This window comes from Zalophus californianus, chromosome 11 (genome assembly GCF_009762305.2).
Source record: "Zalophus californianus isolate mZalCal1 chromosome 11, mZalCal1.pri.v2, whole genome shotgun sequence".
Classification (NCBI taxonomy): Eukaryota; Metazoa; Chordata; class Mammalia; order Carnivora; family Otariidae; genus Zalophus; species Zalophus californianus.
Genome location: NC_045605.1, coordinates 86,111,598 through 86,132,479, shown reverse-complemented (window position 1 = coordinate 86,132,479; position 20,882 = coordinate 86,111,598). Strand labels below are relative to the sequence as shown.

General features: G+C 46.1%; 1 protein-coding gene across 6 annotated transcripts in view; it reads right to left on the bottom strand.

Moving 5' to 3' along the window:
* The window catches only part of KIAA1549L (KIAA1549 like), a 262,959-nt gene that overhangs the window by 36,327 nt on the left and 205,750 nt on the right, over nt 1-20,882 (bottom strand). For all 6 annotated transcript variants that reach the window (XM_035722907.1, XM_035722910.1, XM_035722906.1 and 3 more), the window contains 2 exons: nt 18,604-18,821; nt 12,338-12,467 (listed from right to left, as the gene is read on the bottom strand). In XM_035722907.1, the coding sequence (XP_035578800.1) occupies nt 12,338-12,467; nt 18,604-18,821 (348 nt within the window). The remainder of the gene's footprint in view (nt 1-12,337; nt 12,468-18,603; nt 18,822-20,882) is intronic.

Below are 20,882 nucleotides of genomic sequence, written 5' to 3'. Positions count from 1 at the left end.
GAGGACAGGGAGAAGACAGCCATCTAGAATGCAAGGGGAAAAGCCTGGAACAGATCCTTCCCTCACAACCCCCAGAAGGAACCAACCCTGACAACAACACCTTGATCTTAGATGTCCAGCCTCTGGAAATGTGAGAAAATAAATTTTAGTTGTTTTAAGCCACCAGGTCCCTGGCACTTTGTTAGGGCAGCCTGAGCTGACTAACACATGAACCATGTGGCTGGAGCCCCATGTGTCAGGAGACGGGGCTAGAAAGGCAGGCAGGAGCCAGATCACGTAGAGTCTTGAAGGCCATGGTAAGAAGGTTGGAGGGTTTTCAAAGGGCAATGGGAAGCTCTTGAAGAATTTTAAGCATGCGAGAAATGTGATTGGAACTTACAGAAGGTGAGTTAGAAGGCTCTTGTAGTAATTCAGGTAAGGAGAAAGAGTAGGGGCTTGAATTAGGGTGGACAAAGAAGGTATGGACGAGCTCTAGAGATGTTTTGGAAGAGAGCTGACAGGACTTGCTGAAAGATGAGATGTGGGGATGAAACAAAGGAAGGAGTCAAAGCTGAGACCTTTACCAAGAAGGGGCATCTTGCTACTTGGGTCTCCTTGATGTTCTCTGAGCTCTCTAGGCATGCGTTGTCCTCTGGGCCCTCCCACTTGCCCTTCCTTCTGCCCAAATGCTCTTCCCCCAAGGGCTAGCCTGGCTAGCTCCCTCATTTCTGGTCTCTGCTCAGCAGCACCCCCCCCTAACCAAGAGCCTTCCTGGGGCCAACCTATAAAGAGTGCTTCCTGTTTTTCTCCATTGTCTTGCCCTGCTTTATGCTCCCCCACAGCATTTCTGACATTATGCTGAACATCTATGTGCTCAGGTGTTTATTACTTTTTCTTCTTACTGGAATATAAGCTCCCCAAGGGCAGGGACTTTGTCATGTGTCCTGCTGCAGTCCAGAATGGCAAACAGTAGGACTTTAATACATACTAGTTGAATGAATAAATGGAAATTCATCTTAAAAGAGAGCCTGGAGGATTTGTGCTCAAAAGCCTCTACCAGGAAAAGACATTGCCAAGTGTCTAAAGTGAATTAGATGTAGAACCTGCTTTTAGGCAAACAGGCTTGAGCAACGGAATGTAGAAAAGGCTCACAGCCACCCCCTGGCTGAATCTGGACAGGCCCAGCAGGCGACCCACCTCAAAATACCCATTGGCCCTAACTGACCAATGGGCTACTTACAACTAGGCACAGTTGCCAAAAATGGGAAAATTCCATATGTCCATACGTCGCCATACCTCCCCATCTTCCCCCTTTCAAAATGGCCCCCACCCATTGCCTCGTGGCACACAGTCTCTCCTCTGCTGTCCTGCCCTCCACTCCCTTGCCTTCTCCCTTGCCGTGTGTTCAATATCCTCCTTTGTTCTGTCTCAGGTGAAATCTTTCATGTCACCGGCTTCTACCCAATTGTCACCCCACATTTGGGGGCCCCCATCTCCTAAGAGATGCCACCACATTTAGACACCACATTAGACAGCCTTATCTAGAATGGAGTTGAAGAGGAGGGATGAAGGGCTCTTGATGATGTGGCGAACACAGGCAAAAGGAAAAAATTAAATTTGGTTACAACTTACAGCCCGCTGACAAGTCAGGCAGAGTGACCTTTCTCTAGGAACTCAACTGTCCTGATGTTAATACTTGAACTTAACTTTACCCTGATCTCCAAGATCCTGTAAGCCTCCTTTAACATATAAACATTCCTTTGGAAGCTTCCTTTGTCTCTATCCCCCAAGATATATGTTAGCAATCATTCTTTAAGCATATGGCCCTCTGATACATAGCTGAAGGGTCTCATGACTAAAGTTTTACTAGACAGTAATAAATGACCTTTTCCTAACAACAGCTAGCCCCTCAAGGTCCTGGAAACCTTGCTTCCAAATTCCTTAGAGACTTGCGCTGTCTCTCACCAGCCCCCCAACTAGAAAGTCTATAATGGGCCACTCTTCATGACCCCAGTGCAGCTCTTTCTGCCCATGGGTCTTCATGCATTAATAAAACCCCCTTCTTGCACTGAAGATGTCTCAAGAATTCTTCCTTGACCATTTGCTCCGAACCCCAACATTTTCACATCTTTGAGGCCATTTATTCCAGAATTTCTTGAGTTATGAGCCCCAGAATGGACAGATGTCTTACAAGCCCAACCTTTCCAGGACACACGAGTGTGTACAACATCACATTGCCTCACCCAGGTTCTCCACTTTACAGAGTACAAGAATTTGCCCAAGGCCCTGATTTTCAGCTCCATGCTAAATCACAGCTCCATTCAGCAAGGAGAACAGATTCTTTTTTTTTTTTTTAAGATTTTATTTATTTTTTGACAGAGAGAGACACAGTGAGAGGGAACACAAGCAAGGGGAGTGGGAGAGGGAGAAGCAGGCTTCCCGCAGATCAAGGAGCCCGATGCGGGGCTCGATCCCAGGACCTGAGCTGAGGGCAGATGCTTAACGACTGAGCCACCCAGGTGCCCCAAGAACAGATTCTGAACAAATTCTACAACTTCACAGCAAGGGCCCCGATACCAAGTGGAGGGTTCAGCAAGATCCATTTCTGGGCCATCCGGCCATGATGCCTTGATCTGGCTCCATGTCCATTTTTCTCTCCACCAAACAGGGTCCTTTGGGCAACACAAAATAGGTCTGCTTCTCTCCATCTGATGCCAGCTTGGACCAAGGAGGCAGAGACATGTGTACAAAGCTGCTTTCGGAAACCAAAGTCCAGGGAGTTTCCACTTCCCCTTGCAGGGAGAAGCATTATCAGGGCCTAAGGGAAGGCAGCCGCTTCCTCCTGAGCCTACCTCTCAAGAACTTCTCTGACAATTAAGGGAGACTGGTACCCTTCAGAACAGGTAGGAGGGTTCAAATTCATGGTTTGGTGACTTGTTTTCTGCAATCGGCATGTAAACGGAATTTTTAAAAGTCTCAGCAAAATTGCAAATTTCACTGAAAATTCCCACCCCCTAATCATGTTCATCGTTGGCTCTGTGTGCTACCAGCCCCTAGCCTTAGGTGCTTTCCCAGTCACCTCATTAACATAACAAAAGACACTTTAATATGCTCATCAGGAAATTCCAAGGGCTTTTGGAGCTCTGTGCCTGGAATAGTGGACAAAAACCAAATATATATTTCTTATTATAAATCACAATATCACAATGTGTGACAAAATTCCTAGCAGTCCTGAGATGTCTAGAGAGCTGGGATGGAAAAGAAACAAAAAATAGTATCCCTCTCTCCCTCATGGAATCTGTTAGCCACAGTTAAAGCAGCTGAAGTTCACTGGGTGTTTTCTAGGTGCTTTACCCGCATTAACTCACTTAATTCTTCTAACAACCCGATAAGGCAGGTGCCCTTTGCATCCCCATTTTCTAGATGAGAAAACTAAAGCACGGAGAGGTGGAGTAAACCAAATTCACGCTGCTAGAAGTGGCTGAGCTGGAATTTGAGGGCAGCCGAGCTCCAGAGGCCACGAACCTGACCATTAAACAGCACTGCTTGTTAATGTTGAGAACGAGGCATGAGCCAGTCAATTAATTACAAATATCTTTTAGAAAAGGATTCAGCCTGAAAGTAAGCACATAAGGAAGGCTTTGGCTCCTGTGAAGCTATTTCACTGGGCGCTTCTGAGGGGGAGCCATCCCCTGCTTTTTCTCCTCCTAGCTGAGCTGGTGCCATGGGCAGCGAGGGGACAGAAGGTCAGTTTTGAGAGCCGACCCCATTCCGTAACAAAACAGGCCCTCCCTACCGCCCACTCAGAGCTGCTCTTTCTCCCTTCGGGTCTTGAAAAAGCCAGCCAGCCAGCCAGGGGGCGCCTGGGTGGCTCAGTCGTTAAGCGTCTGCCTTCGGCTCAGGTCATGATCCCAGGGTCCTGGGATAGAGCCCGGTATCGGGCTCCCTGCTCGGCGGGAAGCCCGCTTCTCCCTCTCCCACTCCCCCTGCTTATGTTCCCTCTCTTCACTGTGTCTCTTCAAATAAATGAAATCTTAAAAAAAAAAAAAAAAGGGAAGAAAAAGCCAGCCAGACTCACAAAATCCCTCTTTCTCCCTCTATCTGCCCCTAAAACACAACCTCTCACTGTAGCCGGGCCTTCCCGAGCCCACAAGGAAGAGTGGTCACTGGCTCTTCACTGCACTCAACTCTAACTTTACGGAGGGCCAACTAAAGATGACAGGTGGAGACCAGAGGAACGAGCAACATGGAGGGTTATGCTGGTGTTTCTCCTTAAGAGGCCCAACCATCAATGTTCCCGGAATAGTGGATACCATAATGGCCTTGGCACGCATCCATTCCTGCCCCAGCTCCCTCGGTGAGGTCTGACTGGGTTAAACCCATCAGTGTAAGCCTCCCACCTTCACTGCTGCAGTGATGGATACACGGGGTGGGTACTTGACCTTCGGCGGCTCAGTTAGAGCAAAACCCATAAACTTTGTTTCATGGCTGGAAAGGAGAAATTCTCTCTTTCATTGGTCCATGTAGTATGTAGATGTGGGGCCCAGGCTTCTGCAGCCACTTTCTCGTAGAGCCAACCTGCGGATGAAGCTGACGCCTAAGGACGGCGCCGCACAATGCAGAGGGGATCGAACTGGAGCCCCAGTCAGACCATGCCTGGATTTACTGTACCCAATACCTTCCCTTCATCATTTAAGATCATTTCATTCGGGTTGGGTTTTCTGTTATGTTAGCCCAAACGTCCTAACCGATAACCGCTATTTAGACGGAACTTCAAACAGTAACATACATTTATCTACACTAATTTGATAAGCCAGTCAAATCATATGTTTATATGGCTGAGTTATAAATCCGCCCTGTATGTTCAAGTCTCAGCTCCAGAGTCACCTCTTCTGGCTGACACACTTGTTTGTTCATTTGCTCAACAAATACAGACACAGAATTTACTATGCGCTGGTTCCTATTCTGAGTACTGAGGTTTCCAGGATGAATAAAACATGATTCCTGTCCTTGAGGAGTCAAACGGGGAAAATAACACAAGTAAATCTACAGATGGAAGCCCGGGAGTAAGGGCTTTGGTGGGGGTGAGTCCCACGTGCTACTGGAGCACCAAGGACAGGTGCCTAAGTCAGCCCCACAGATATGGGTCAAGGAAAAGATTCTGGGGGAGAAAATGTTTGACTGAGTTCTGCAAGCATTGGCTGGATCATCGGTCCTCAACCCAGAGCAGGTTTGCCCCCAGGGTAACGTCTGGAAACATGTCGTCACAACTTTGGAGGTGCTACAGTAGCCGGTGGGAGAGGCCAGGGATGCTGTTAAACATCCTACAACGCACAGGACAGCCCCCCCCCTTCCCCCACTCCCACAAAGAATTATCTAGCCCCCAAACCAACAGTGCTGAGACTGAGAAACGGTGGCTGCATGAAGTAGGTGGGAAGGGATGCCTTGAGCAGAGGGATGAACACAGGCAAAGACACAGAGATGTGAGTCCACATGACAAACGTGGGAAGGGCGTGTGGGGCCCGAGCCAAGGGTGGGTGAGGGCGCGGCAAGCATCCGCTAGAAGGGCGTGCCTGGGCCAGTCCACGCAGATGCGTCCTGAGCCGGGAGCTGAGGGTTTAATCTTAACCCGAGAGCTGTGGGGAGCTACCGACAGATTTGCCACAAGGCTGTGTGTTTTAGAAGGACTCCTCTGGCCGCTGTTTGGCGGCTTCCTGAGTGGTGAGGACTGGGGACTGGACCACCAGCATTTGTGGTCTCCCGTCCAAGTTCACTGCCCCAGCCGGCGGCACGTGTTTCCACCAGTCTCCTCTACTTGTGTGTAAAAGCGCTCGAGTGAATCCATCTTTCTCTTCTCCAGAGCACCCCGCACAGGTAGTATGGGGGAATCACCTGCGGGGCTTTACATGCTAACGCCAGCAGAGAAAGTAGAAATCAGAGAAAGTTACAAAAAAAAAAAAAGAAAAGAAAAAATCAGAGAACGTAAAACTTTGAAAGGCCCTTAAATTAACCCTGTGGCACAGCATACATGGCCCGTGTATACAATCTTACGGAGTAGTATGCGAAAAGCAATATATCATCCCTAACGTACAATAGGAATAGAATATATGCAAAAGCTAATTTTGGGGCGACATTCAAATTGTTCGCTTTGTCTTTCAGGGCCCATGTTGCTGAATTCACATACGCTAAATGGCTCCAGCACTCAGTAAATGTTGGCTAGAAGAAATGAAAGGCAGTTCCCAAGGAGTTCTCATCAGTCCGCTGGCCCCCCAGCTCCTGCAGGGGCTTGGGGGCACAGGTGGGCTGGGGAGCACACAGGGCTGGGAGGAGCTAGTGTGGCGCGCACTGCTCAGGACCATAGGACTTTCCCTCCAGTTGCTGGGCACACTGCCAGGGGCCGGCCCTCGGCTCTCAGCTGGGAATTGCCTTTGCTCTCCCTGGGCATCGGTGGGAATCGGCAATGCCAATCCTCTCAGCAGCCATTGTCCTTGGCTAAAGAGAGCTGCCTTGCCCAAGGACACCCCGTGATGGTCCGCACTAGAGCACAAAAGCCCAGATGCTTCGCACACATTGGGAGCAACTCTGCAGGGCCATGTGAGCTTAGCTTGAGGCCTTGTAGTATCTGTACCATAGCCCAACTTTTAACTGCCTACTCCCGCTTCCTTCCCTTCCCCTACAGGCGCCCCTACCCCGAGCAGCACACAGGGGACCCTGGCCTGCAAGAGTCCGGGAGAAGCGAGATGGGTAAGCGGGCACCACGAGAAGCAGGCGGTGCCCAGAGCACAGGAATCAGCGAACATGAGCAGGCAGATGGCACCTGAGTGCTTACAAAGAGAGGAAGCTGTTTGGCTCCTGCCCAGTGGGAAACGGCCAGCATGGGAGGGAAGTCCTGGGCCTGCAGGGGAGGCCTGGCTCCAGTGAGGTCACAAGGCCATCCTGAAACCTGGCCTACTCCCTCTCCAACTTGCCAACCAGAACCCACCTCCTGCCCCCCATTGCCAAGTGGCATCCATCTCTGTGGGGTTAGCAGGTATCTGGACAGCCACAGCCTCGGGAGATCTGGCCTACACCACAAGGCCCCCTTCACCACCAAACCCCTCCACCTCTTTGCCTTGGGCTCAACCAGGGAGTCTGATTTCTTAGTATTAGTTATTTCCTTAGGATTAAAAGCCCTTACATTAACTTGAGATGACATAGCAAGCCAGGCTTACTAATAGCTTAAGCTAGCTGGCAGAGGTAAGAGGAAAAGATTAAAGGCTGAGCAGGGAGCACACATGTGAGACAGTTCTGGGTGGGATGCTAAGGGGCTGAAGGTGGTGAGGGCGGGGTCAACGCAAGAGCACCAGTTTCAGAGGGCAACAAGCAGGTTGCCTTTGCGGTGAAGGACCAAGTCCTCGAATCCAACCACTTGCCTCCCAAAGAAACCAAGAGCTGGTTGTACCCTTAACTGGGCACATCATGCAGTGGTAGGGCAGCCTTGCCCTTTCCTGATGATAGTCTCTGACTATCATGCCAAAGCCATGAGATGCTGGGGCAGGGGTGGGGAGTGAGGAGGAGAGACTTCTGCTAATAATATTTACCTAGAAGGCCCCAGACTTGCTATAAGCCACCACAGGCTGCCAGGGCTTTCCAGATCATATTGCCTTCCTCTGCGGATGGAACCCATCAAAACAACCGCTCTGATTCTCTAGCCTCCTTCCCTTCTAGTAACCGCTGTTCACCTGGGACAGAGGGAGCTGGCTGCCTTGTGAGCCGAGGGAGGCCAGCAAATGATGCCCAGTCACACACCACACGGTGCACCCAGGCCTTCAGCCGGTGGCTGGGGACGGAGCTCCGTGCGATGCTTTCATTTTCTTCATAGCCATCCTTGCCTCCTCTAGCTCTCCCCACGGCTTCCCAAATATCGCTCTGCCTGGTCATTCTCCTCTCATCTCTCTTGCACCTGTAGTGGGGATGGTGGGCGGGCACTCGGCAACCTCTTTGCAGCGTGCATTCCTGCAGTGCCGAGGCTGACCAGCCAACACTCACTCATGGCCCTCTGTGAGGCGGGGGCTGTGCCTGAGCCTGGGCTTCTGTCGGTGAAGGCCCTGGTGTGCAGGTCAGACTGAGTACAGTCCTTCTGCTCCCTGGTAGTTTCCGGGCAGCCCCCCCACCGGTCAGGGCCAGCCCTGTGGTTTTGTTCTCAGCCTCTCCCAGAACATTCTGCCAGCCCTCTGGTGATCTGGTGAGCACCTAACTCCTCATAGTCATGTTTGGTCTGTTCAAAAGGCTTGAGGTTTTCTGTTTTCTGCAGCAGAAACTTGCCTGACATAGTATCCCTTTTTGTAGGTTTATGTCTACTTCTCAATTGTGAAACCATCTGGTTTCCCACTAACATTGCCAAATGTTTCCCTGAAGAACACCTCTGGAGTGACTGGTGATTGTGGTCACTACAGTGGAACCTTCAGCATCCCCTCTTTGGAGAGGCATCAAGGGATCAATCATCCTTCTCAACATTTTCAAACCCTCTGGCCACGTTTCAGGGTTTCCGGTGAAGTCTTTGTGAGCACCGCAAGGTGTGGAGCTTTGACGAGGTGCTGGAGGGAAACCTAAGGGAAGGAGCCTGCAGAGGTCTCCACTTCTAGAGGGGAGCATTCATTTTCAAAGGTATAATTCAAACATTCCATTTGAGTCTCCCTCAGAGCCAAGGCACTTAGCTGACCCCATTCCTGTCACATTTTAAAATTCCAAACACAAATCGAGGTTGAAGAGGTGCATTTGTATTTCCAGGGAATGATTTGATTATTCCTTGTCCTCTGGAAGCAAAGGTTGATTCCTCAACGACATAAAGGGATTACTAACTTGCCTGATCGAGGGAAAAATCACTTGGATCTTTATTCTGCCTGAGAATTCACATGCGGGGCATTTTCTCCCCCCCCCCCCCCCACTTCATTATTTTCTATATGACTTTTATTCAGAAAATAACATTTTAAAAAATACTTTGAAATAGAGGTATTTTTGCTTTTAAATATCAGGCTGACATTATCTTTTCTACCTGCTTCATGCACTGGGAGGAATTCATTTCAATGCCAAAGTTAGTTTAAAGATCTGGTCTGGCCATCTTTCTAAAATCATGCCTTCATCTAAAGGGGGTGCCGCCTTCTAGAAAATTACCAGCCAGGTGAGCCACAGAAACCACCAGGAGTGTGTTGCATCCCTTAGCTGTTAGGGGGACCAAGAGGTTAAGAATTGTTGCTGCAAAACACAGTGATCCCCACACCTCTTGGAGCTGAGAGTCTCTCCTGGGCAGGTCCCAAAACATCCTGCTCTGTGCAAACATTTTTAAACAATCCAGGCTGCCCTCAGTCCTCGGGCTAAGATCTGCCTGTGTGTTCTGTGTGTGTGTGTGTGTGTGTGTGTGTGTGTGTGTGTTTGCTTCTTTATTTATTTACTCATTTATTTTTATATGCAGCCTTTCCTGTAGGGATTCTAATGCGGTCAGCTTTGGAGAAATTAAATCAGTCTCCCAGTGCTCCTGTTTCTACATGTCAAGGAGCAGGTCCCCCCTAATGCTCCCTAATCTGGCAGAAATGACTAGAAATCTGGGCCTGGCTTCAAGATCTCCAGACCCAGTAGGAAGAATGACATGCTTCCAACTGCCTGACCTGTTCACTGCTGGGCTAATGGATTCTTTTGTTAGAGGTGCCCTAGCATTTTTGGAAAATCAGGAGTTCAGAAAATGAATGCATTGTTTAAAGCCATGACTGTCGTCTTTTCCTCCTTTATCTGCGGGTCCATTTTTTGCTTGAGTTATCTGTGCAAGAATTCTTGTGAGACCTGCCATCCAGCCTCTTCCTGAGATCAGAAGTATAGGACATACAATCATGTGAAGACAAATATACAGAGTGATGGGTTTTTATGGAAGCCCTACTGCATTATGGTTAAGAGGGAGGCTTTGGAGTTGGGTAGACAAATGATGTAACTGCCCTGTGCCTCGGGTTTCCTCATCTGTACAATGGGTGTAAGGAGGGTACCTACCTCACTGGTGACTGTGCAAATTCCATTAGATAATTCACATAAAAAGACTATAATAGAGCCGGTCTATCCTGTACAGTCAGTAAATGATAGCTACTTTTCATAGGATCAGCACAAAAGGTACGGGAATAAGAAACAGGAAGCAACTGCACTCTTACAGACAACAGTCATTAACCATTTTTAAAACTGGTCCCTAGATGATCATTTTGTCTTAAGGAAGCTTGTCTTTGCTTATATTTTTGAGACCACATGCAATTCTCAAGACATGTATATTTAAGAAAAATCTGTTAGAATGCAGTGGGCTTCCCTTAAAGCAACCTATAACTGGAATATTTATGCATGTTTGTGAGGGGTGAGCAACCTCCTTTTAAAAATCATCTCTCTTGGGGTGCCTGGGTGGCTCAGTCGGTTAAGCGTCTGCCTTCGGCTCAGGTCATGATCCCAGGGTCCTGGGATCGAGCCCCACATCAGGCTCCCTGCTCAGCAGGAAGCCTGCTTCTCCCTCTCCCACTCCCCCTGCTTGTGTTCACTCTCTCGCTGTGTCTCTCTCTGTCAAATAAATAAATAAAATCTTTAAAAAAAATAAAAAAATCATCTCTCTCCTTCTGTTGCTGTAAGTAATGTACTAACAAAGCATTCTAAAAGTATTAAGTCACTACTGCAAGTCATGGCATAGTCTATGTTAAAAAAAAAACTGCACTGTTCTCTCTTCAAGACTAATAGGGAAACTATTCTATATCCTCAAACTGTAAAGATGTCTGTGCCTAGAATCTCACAAGAGATCCATTAATTCCAATCTTGGAATACATTAAGAATCCTATCATATACCTTAGGTATGTCTGAGCAAAAGAAGTCCCCCAAACTAGGCACTTAGGAAGAATATTCACTGTTGGTAAGGAGAGATTAACTGGAAAATTCAAATATCTGATTTTTAACCACAGGCTGATTATCAAATTGCTGACCGGGTTTAGTATAAAAGATATTTTTATGAAGAGAACAATTAATGTTGAGTAATTTCACCCGGAGGGAAAAAAAAAGATTCATCCAAAGCATCTAGAATTTTATAAAACTAAACTATCAATTTGTTTTATATGAAAAAGAGAAAGAAATAAAAGATAATCATGACCAACACAAACATCAAGTTTAAGTGTAAGAAATTCAAATTAGGTAAAATATCTGTTTTTTTTTTTTAAAGATTTTATTTATTTATTTGACAGAGACACAGCGAGAGCAGGAACACAAGCAGGGGGAGTGGGAGAGGGAGAAGCAGGCTTCCCGCTGAGCAGGGAGCCCGATGTGGGACTCAATCCCAGGACCCTGGGATCATGACCTGAGCCGAAGGCAGACGCTTAACAACTGAGCCACCCAGGTGCCCTAAAATATCTCTGTTTTTAACAGAACAATTAAAATCCCACTTTAAGCTTTTGTGGCAAACAATGACCAATCCTGAGGGGGGGAAAAAACCTTCTTGCCTCAAATTAGCATGGTATATTTAAGAAACTGAGTGTCATTTTCAAATTACAACCTCACAGATTACAACAAAACTTTATCCAGACATTTTTGAATCATAATTCTTGATACAAAAAAATTTTATTTGTAACTAGAGAAATGTTTGAGGAGAATAGGAAAGAAATCTTTTTCATAAAATCTGAGTAGGTTTAAGGCTATCTGATATTCTGGGGCAGGGTGAAGCATGGTCGAACACCTCCTCAGAGTAGCGTTTGCATGAGCTCATGGATGCAACTACATTAACAGGATGTGAGCCAGTGGATTCGAGACACCACCTTGTAGCTCCTCATCTGGGGAAGTTTGATGGCATTAGAACAATTTCTGCCATTTGGAGACATGACTGCACATAAGCATGGTTTTCATCATATGAAATCACCAAATCGCTCTGTTGGACATCTGATTATTTCCATGGCATATTGAGGAGTTATGAAATCAGGAACAAATCCAATTTCTCAACACTGTTATGGATTAAAAGAAGCCTGTGTTCAAATGAATTCTAACCCACAGCCGTGGTTCCTACTGAGTTTTGAGGACAGAGGGAAAAAAAATTAAGGACATTTTGAATCGCTATTGACTTAACACCAATACTGTACTGTTCATAAAATGGTTGGATTTAGAAATCAAAACCCTTTTAGCAAGAATTTGTTACTCTGACACATTCCAAGTCATCTTACTCTGCAAAATAGGTAACAAGGAATCATAAAATAGAAAACATTTTAGTGCACTTTTAAATTCTACAAAGATACAGTAAAGTGAAACATTATGGGATGCTCTCTCACCTTTGTTTTCAGGGAAAAGCAAAGCCTGTATTCACCTTAGCCCTGCAGAGACTTACATCATATCCGCTATTGCGGATCCCACGCCGGGGTCGCTCCCGAGTCACCAGAAGGTCCATCTCTGTTTCCCCCGGACTTGGGCTGTTCAGAGACTGCCGGCTTCGGTAGACAGAGTTCTTCATCTGTTGCCTGAAGAAAATTCAACAACTGTTATGATGCAGCAAATGCCCTGACAGATGGAATTCTCCACTGATCCAAACTACAGGCAACCAATGAAAGGTTTGGATTTGCCTTGCAGATCTCAGTATTCATGTGATTTGTTCTCTGGCCATCAGAGGCCAGAGGAATAGTGGAATCAAAGTTTGTTTTTTTTTTGTTGTTGTTGTTGTTTTTCCCAGATGCTGTAACCATTTGGCTTAATTGTCAATACTCTTCTTATGGAAACCAGGTAATGATAATCAATTGCAATGCTACAACTTCATGTGAAATTCTGCCGCCAGCAAGGTCAGGGGCTCTCCCTTGACCTCTAAACTTGCTTTTGTTGACTGTTGACTCAGCAGCCTGTTGTTCCTATTAATCGTTCTGATTTCATGCAGGGTTCAAAGACGTGTTAATAAACCCTGCAGTTAATGGGCCACTTAATACTGTGGCTGTTGATAGATTTCCTTTTCTACCTTCCCCACAGGGGATTTCTTTCTGGGCTAAGGAGCCATGAACCAAGAGGCAGTGTGGAGCTCAGCCACCCACCCATCCATCCATCCATCCATCCATCCATCCATCCATCCATCCATCCATCCAATATTTACTGAGTGCCTACCAGGTGCCAGGCACTGTAGAAGATGATAAGGATCCACAGTGAACCAGACAGACATGGCCCTGCTCTCCTGGAGCTTCCATTCTAATGAGGGAGACAGACAATTCACATGATTATTTCAGAGGATAATGAATGCTATTACGAAAAATAAGATGTGACAGAGGATGGCTAAAATGGGGGACAATTTTAGAGAGGGGACAGTTCAGCTGAGACCCAAAGAGAGCCAGTCACAGGTCAATTCTTACACAGAACATTCCAAGCCCAGGGAGTAGCACGTTGAGAGGCTCCACTCTGCTCCCTTGGGAAAGACATACATTTGTCACCACTGTTTACATTTGCCATTAGAGGAATCTTTTAGAGGAGGAAGAAAGAAACAGGAACGTAACGAGGGCTGTGGCTGTGCTTTTCTTCTTCCACATGAGGCAACTCTTACAAGTGGGGAGTGAGGCCCAATGGGGATGGGTGGTTTCACATGGTACTGCAGCGTGACAAAAGTGGCTACTTCCCTCCCGGCCAACAGTATGTTTCTCTGTGAACAACTGGCATTTCAGAGCATCTGTCTTCAGAGGATTCCCCCAAACACCACCTGTTTTATGTCTCCATCCTAAGATTCTACTCATTCATGGGTTGAAGGTGATGAGGTTACATTATTTATTCCCAGTGACTATGTGGGAAGCCAGAAACCTGGCAGGTAGACGTATACACACCTTTTCATGATCACACACCTGGTTAGTCATAGCATGACAGTCACACGCTGTTAGCTTAGAACTCCCAAGGCAAAACACTACCCTTGCAATTAGCCTGGGGAATAAAATAGACACTATTAGACCTACCCCCTCAACATGAGGTGCTTACGCCTGTTTAGAGAACCTCTGTGATCTCTGCTTGCCTGATACCCATGATGACCTTCTTTTGGTAGGAACACTGTGATGTTCTTTGGAAGCTACCCTTCCTGCAGGAGTTGGCCTAGAGAATCAAGCATCATATGCCCATGGCCACAATGATTGGTCAGAGGATGGGCACATGAGTTGGTCCCAATGAGACTGAGTCTTAGGGCTTTCACTAGAGCAACCAGAAAAGAGACATTCTCTTGGCCTTGAAGTTTCTGAGAAGATAGGATATAGGTGGGATGTTGTTGGCAGCCAGTTTGCCACTATGAGGTAAGAGTCTGGCGAGGAACAAGCAGAGTGATAAGGGGGACATTGTAAGAACCCTTGGATCTATTCATGCCTGAAGCCTTGGCCTTTCATGTTCAATGACAAATTCTCTTTTTATTTAACCAGTTTGTTCTGGATTGCCATCAGTTTCAACCCAAAGAATCCTGACTAATATAGGAGCTTAAACCTAATATTATAAACTGTGCCCTATGGTTATCTGCTATTAAAAGCTTCCTTTAGGAATGGAGCACAACCTTGTGAAACAGAGTGATTCACACTTTAAGGAAGACCCCCCCCCCACAAAGAATTCTCATCCTTGACCTAATTACAGATCACTCTTTGAAAAAGCAGACTTCACAACTGTCCTGAGATTGCCAATTAACCCATTTAGAAAAGATTTACTAATAAGGGTGGTGGGGGAGTAAACACTAGGATTAGCAACTGACATTTAAGTAGGCTATTTTGGAAGTATGAGAAATACAATAGCAGGACTGTGTGAGCCCTTTCAAGAACCATGAACGTGGGTGAGAACTTAGACATTGGGGTGCACTCCAGTCTCCTACATTGAAGACAATGTTCCATTATGAAAGCCAGCTTAAAGGCTGCTATTTAACATGGATCTCAATGGACCAGACCACTCGTGTGCCTGGTGCGTAAGCAACTACTTAGAATTAAATTAGGCTCTTGGGTAGAGAAATTACTTATTTTAATCAAATAGAGTTCCCTTAGGTATATTCATTTCTTGTGGCATTTTGCTATATTCTTTAAAAGTTAATAAATTTTGAAACTTGCAAACTTGAAACTTTTTTTTTTTTTTAACCTCTAAAAACATTGCTGGGTGGATAGCGATAAATTTTATTTGCACTTTTAGGGGCTTTTTCATCCGAGGATAGTTTAAGAAAGTAGTTCCCAAACTGTGTTCTACAGAAACCTAGGTTTCCATAAAGATGAAATGTAGCCACTGAGGAGGAGCAGCTCTGCTTCCATCAAAGTAACTCCATCTTTATGAGTTATTGCCTTAGGTTGGGTTCCCCTGGAAGCAGGCTCTGTGATGATTTGAGTACAACTAGTTTACCTGGGAAAGGGTTCCAGGAAGCACAAGTTGGGAAGCGGAAAAATGAGAGAGAGAAGGGAAGGACGCCAATAGAGGGTATGAAATAGTACTCTGGGCAACTGGGGCTCAAGCTTACTGGAGAAGTATGAGGAATAGCTGCGTTAAAAGGTACGTTTTACTTTGTTTAGGTGTGGCCAAGACCAATAGATCAGGAGGCCGCTGCCATGGAAAAGAAAGCTTGTTGTACTCACCATTCCAAGGGGAAGGGGCCTGCCGCGGGGTGCTCCATGGGGAAGCACCAGGGTCAATCACAAGGCAGTAGCAATGAGGGGGAAATGTGAGCAAGAGGCTTTCTTGTGCTTTCTTGGGGAAGGAACAGGCAAAGAAGGGTAAACAGGCTTCGGCGTGGATTGCTGGAATCATTCCAGCCGTCTCTGGGGCAGAGGGGCTGTTCCTAGTTGTATGGTACCCAGCCTGCAGGTGATTAGGGCAGGGGGATTGGAGCCCAGAGTGGGAGAACCCTATGTGAAGGAGAAGGTTAGGGCATTGGCTCTGGCTTGTTTGGTTCCCACATAAAAGGCGCACTTGCAGGCGAGCCCTGTACTGTCTCAGAAATGGCTAGATGGCCCTGGGAGGGGCAGTTTCTCCAGAGTCGGCCAGGCCCCAGATGTCAAAGCCTCAAACACAGAAGCTAGAAAATGTGGTTATTACGACAGTGTAGCTTACACTTCAGAGTTCTCCCGTCAGGGTGTTTACTCATCAGCTCCCATCTGCCATTGACTGAAGCTGCTTGGGAGCACATTAACTACACTGCATTTCTGGTGGGGGCTGCTGGGAAAAAGCCCTCGGATCGCAGTCATAGATGCCTGCAGGAAGTAGGATGCTGCTGGATGCGGGATGCACAGAGCAGTGGGAGCCAAGGGACTCTGTGGGGAGGGGGCTCTGCCAGCATCTTTGTCAGTTACACGACGTCCTTTGTGCCTCTGGATAAGAGTTTATAACATAAAAATGGGGGTGTTCTTCTGACTTTAAAGAAAAAGCTGTGAAGACTCTTTCAAAAGATGTGGGGATGAGTAAACATTTGGAACCTAAATGATGTCTTTGATTTGATCTAATTGAGGTCTCAGGGTAAAATCCTGGTTACTGATGCTGTCCCTGGACTGGAACAGGTAACTCCAATGTGTGAGAACAGACACCACACACTTGGCGGCAGCCCCTGGAGTCAACGGCAGAGTGTGACAAGAATGACATCTCAGAGCTTACCAAGTCACCGTCATTTTCTTTTTCTCTGTGAATCCTTCGCTTCCCAGCCCCATCCCTTGCTGAACTCATCTCCATTCCTATCCCCACCTCACCCAATTTGTGGTCTTACATATTTTTCCCTTCACTGGCTGAAAAAATTTTAACATTATTTTTTGAGTTATTCAATCATTTCTTCCATAGACATTCATGGAAAATGGACTACACACTCAGAACATCAGCAGGCCAGCAAGGGGCCTTGAGGATCTGGCCTGGACTTTTGCTGGGCAGTGGGGATGCATCTCTATGGGGAAAAAAAAAGTTGTGTCCATTCTCCTCATAAAAAGCTTCAACCACAATTTCTTATGTATTTCCCAGATAATGTCCAAGCTAAGTTCCTCTTATTTGCACATGATCTTTGATTCATTTTCCAAGTGGCAGCAGGAAACCCGGGAAAAACAAACCCCTGCCCTGGTCTATAAAAGACTGCTGAACTACAAAATCCCCAAGTGTGGCATAAAAGCTAAAGAAACTGCCAGCCTTCCTATAAAATCCATACCTTTCTTCTTTTACCATTACCAACATGGCGACACATGTATTGTGAGCCCTGTCAAAGTGTGATTTTTGTAGCATTAGCTTATCATACTGATTGAATCTAATTAGAAGCATGGTAAATGAAGCACTGGTTTAAAATTCCCTCTTTATTAAAAATAAATTATGTCAATTCCATTAATAAAATTGAGCCCCACCTCCCAGCTTGATTTTGTGGCTTCCATCCAAGCCTGTCAATGGCTGCTCAGGCCAGGAGCTGTCCTGTCTCATCCCATTTGCAGAGGGTGCCTCTGCCAATACGATGTATAGGGTGGATTAGGGAGCTGGCATGCCCAAAGCCAAGGAGCTGTTGTCAAGGAGAATGTATATTTGAAAGGGATGGTCTCAAACCATGAAAGTGCTTCCAAGGAGGTGCTTTAGGGTGGGGTGGAAAAGAAGAAAGATGGTCATATTTAGCTTTGCTAGCCTCTTCCCCTTTACCCAGTAGGTGAGATCATTCTCTGCTTAGTTAGCAACAAAGCTTGGGATATTGCTGGGGTGCCTAGGTGCTTAATCAGTTAAGTGTCCGACTCTGGATTTCAGCTCAGGTCATGATCTCAGGGTTGTGGGATTGAGCCCTGTGTGAAGCCTCCATGCTCAGTGGGGAGTCTGCTTGAGATTCTCTCTCTCCCTCTGCCCCTCCCCCTGCTCACTCTCTCTCTCTCAAATAAATAAATAAATCTTAAAAAAAAAAAAAAGTTTGGGGATGATACCAATTCAAACCGCTGGGCCTGACCTTCCCTCTGAGGCCAGGGATGATCACATGGCAAACACCCATTGCACTTGTGAGTAACAAACTTCTGGAATAGTTATCTTTTTTCTCTCATCAGACATTAAGTCCCACGAGGGTGGAGACTGGGCTGTCTTACCCACCATAAAACGCTGAATGGGTGGAATGAACGAATAAATGCATAAGACAAAGCATACATGACCATGAGAGCATTCAGCAGCTTGCAAGGTGCCTCATACATAGCAGGTGATGATAAATGTCAAATAAATGGACAAATCCATGAATTAAAGAGATGAACCCAGCACAGAGCTCTGAGTAGCTGTGCAGTAAGTACTTACTGAAGCTGAATGAAAAGGTGAGGCATGAAATTTGCATTTATTATGCAAGAGCCACTAATTAATTGAAAAATACAATGTCCCTTGATCTGGAAGTTGCATAAAATTATGTCTTCACCCAACTCTGAAATGGCTACTGGTTTGGAAATATTACTGAACTAAAGGACAATTATGGTTGTTTGCCCAAGTATTTTTTTTTTTTTTAATGGCTTCAATTTTATTTTTTTCTAAACTCATTATGGAGCACCAGCTCACACATACCAGCATGGTCCAGATCAGCAGCCAGCAAAGATCACAGTCCTAAGGTAACAGAGCGAGGGACCAGGGCTGTGTTACCCAAGGCACCCTCCGCCCTCATCCCACTAACAGTACAGGGACCATCAGAGAATCCCTTAGATACTGTACCTGTTTTTAGACTCAGCAAATGGGGCGGCCAGTTCTGGGTCTGGATCCAAAACATGCTCGATTTCCTTTTGGGTTTTCTCATACATCTTTCTCCTTTCTGTCTGAGCCTTGCTTGTCTCCACCGGGGGGAAGTCGTAATAGCCCTTCCTCTTGGCTTTGAGGCGCAGCTTGTTCCGATAGTGCTCGATGTCTGACTTCTGCTTCAGGGCTTTGTTCACCTGGGGAGAGAGAAAGTCTTAGGCCCACATCCAACCAGGCATGGCCAACAGATGGGAGGTTTTCATCAGGTCACAACTCCTGTAAAAGTTGTCCTAGGCTTCACCTCTGGTCCTTTGAGCCAGCCAGACCCACCTGTGTCCCATTCCAAGACTAGCCCAAAATAGTGAGCCACAAACAATATGGAGCCTGACACTCACCTAAGCCACTTGGACCTTCCATCACGGGCTCCTTCTCCCTAGTCTACCCAAGTCTGCTCAGGCCTTTGTAGTGTTGGGCTAATCCTACCTAAACCCTTTTGGTTCCCCTGTCTGGGAGCTTCCAACTTGGAAGCCCAGCTGGATCCTGGTGCCCCACTTCTAGCTCCAGCCCTGAGGAACCCAATGTCCTCCCCTGGCCATTTAGCTGATGCCCAGCTGGATAAGACAACCAGTTCCTGAAAAGGCTGAGTTGGGATGAGTGGAGGGAGAAGGCAGAGCAGACATCCTGTTCCCAAGGTCTCTCTGCTCTACCAACCTGCATTTAAGAGCTTATTTTTGTCAATCTGTGTCTTTCTTGAGATATAGGTAATTTTGAAGCCTCGTATGGCCGCTCATGCCAGTTAGTTCCTACTGGATAGGGCAAAGCCACTCTGGTCATATAGAAAGTAACATGGCCAACACACCTTCTGACCTGTCAAAGATACAAGCAGATGCTACGCTAAATAAATAACAAACAATAAGGATGTTACACCCACAAACGGAGCTGACCAATTAAATCAGCCTGACACCTACTGGATGATATGGAGGACCATTAGTGCTGTTTGCAATCAGACTGGACTATATTACTATAACCATGGATAGTGTTGTTATTATATTCTCTTTAAAATAATCTTTAAAAGAGTTTTCTATAATTCATAAACAAAATTCATCCAGTGATAAGATATAGATTAACCTACAGAATGAGGCACTAGGTTCACTAACACAAGGCTCCACCTTAGATGTTTTATGTCTACAGCATATTTTTTCTGACTTTTGCAAAGATCTCCCCACCCTGGGCCCTAATGATATTTTTAGGCTTGTAGCATTTCACAGGTCTTAACTAGTCAAGAGAAGAAGTTAGGATGACATCCTCTGAGCCAGGAATCCCATTTCTGGAATCTCTCCTTAAGCAATATTCCAAGAGAGCCTCAAAGTCAGAGATAATTACTGATCACCAGTAATCAGACATATCAGTATCAAGTGCTTGATACCCACAGAAGGGCCCATCACCCCTGTGGTTATGCCAAAAATGCATAACTGCAATCCAATCATAAGAAAACAAGAAAACCCACACTGAGGGACACGGTCCATGATAACTGGCTGGTATTTTTCGAAAGAGTCATGGTCACCAAAGACAAAGAATGGTCACAAAGGACTGAGGAACTGCCCCAGACTGGAGGAGACATGACTAAATGCTGTGTGGGATCCTGACCCGGCTCCTGGAACAGGAAAGGGACATTAGTGGGAAAACCAATGAAATTCAAATGAGGTCTGTAGATTAGTCAATCATAGAGTACAAATGTTAATTTCTTGGGTTTGGTAATTATTCCATGGTTATGTAAGACGTTTACACTCGGGGTAGCTAGGTAAAGAGCCAATGGGGTTCTCTGTACTGTTACTGCAACTCTTGGGTAAATCTAAAATTATTTCAGAATAAAAAGGTTTAAAAGTCAAGCATGAAATTACTCAGATAAAATAACCAGAACCAAAACTAAAACCAAAAATTACCTGGAAGATGTGAACAATGGGTGATCAGTTTTCCAATCAATGGTATACCTACTCAACTAAGTCATTAACAATGATCATCCCAAAGACAATAGCAACAACTGCAAATGTTTGATATATAAGATGTAGGGGCACCTGGGTGACTCAGTTGGTTAAGCGTCTGCCTTAGGCTTCAGGTAATGATCTCGGGGTCCTGGGCTCGAGCCCCGCATCGGGCTTCAGTGGGGAGCTGGTTTCTCCCTCTTCCTCTGTCACTCTTTCTCTCAAATAAATAATAAAATCTTAAAAAAAGATATAAGATATAAAGTTGTCTGTATG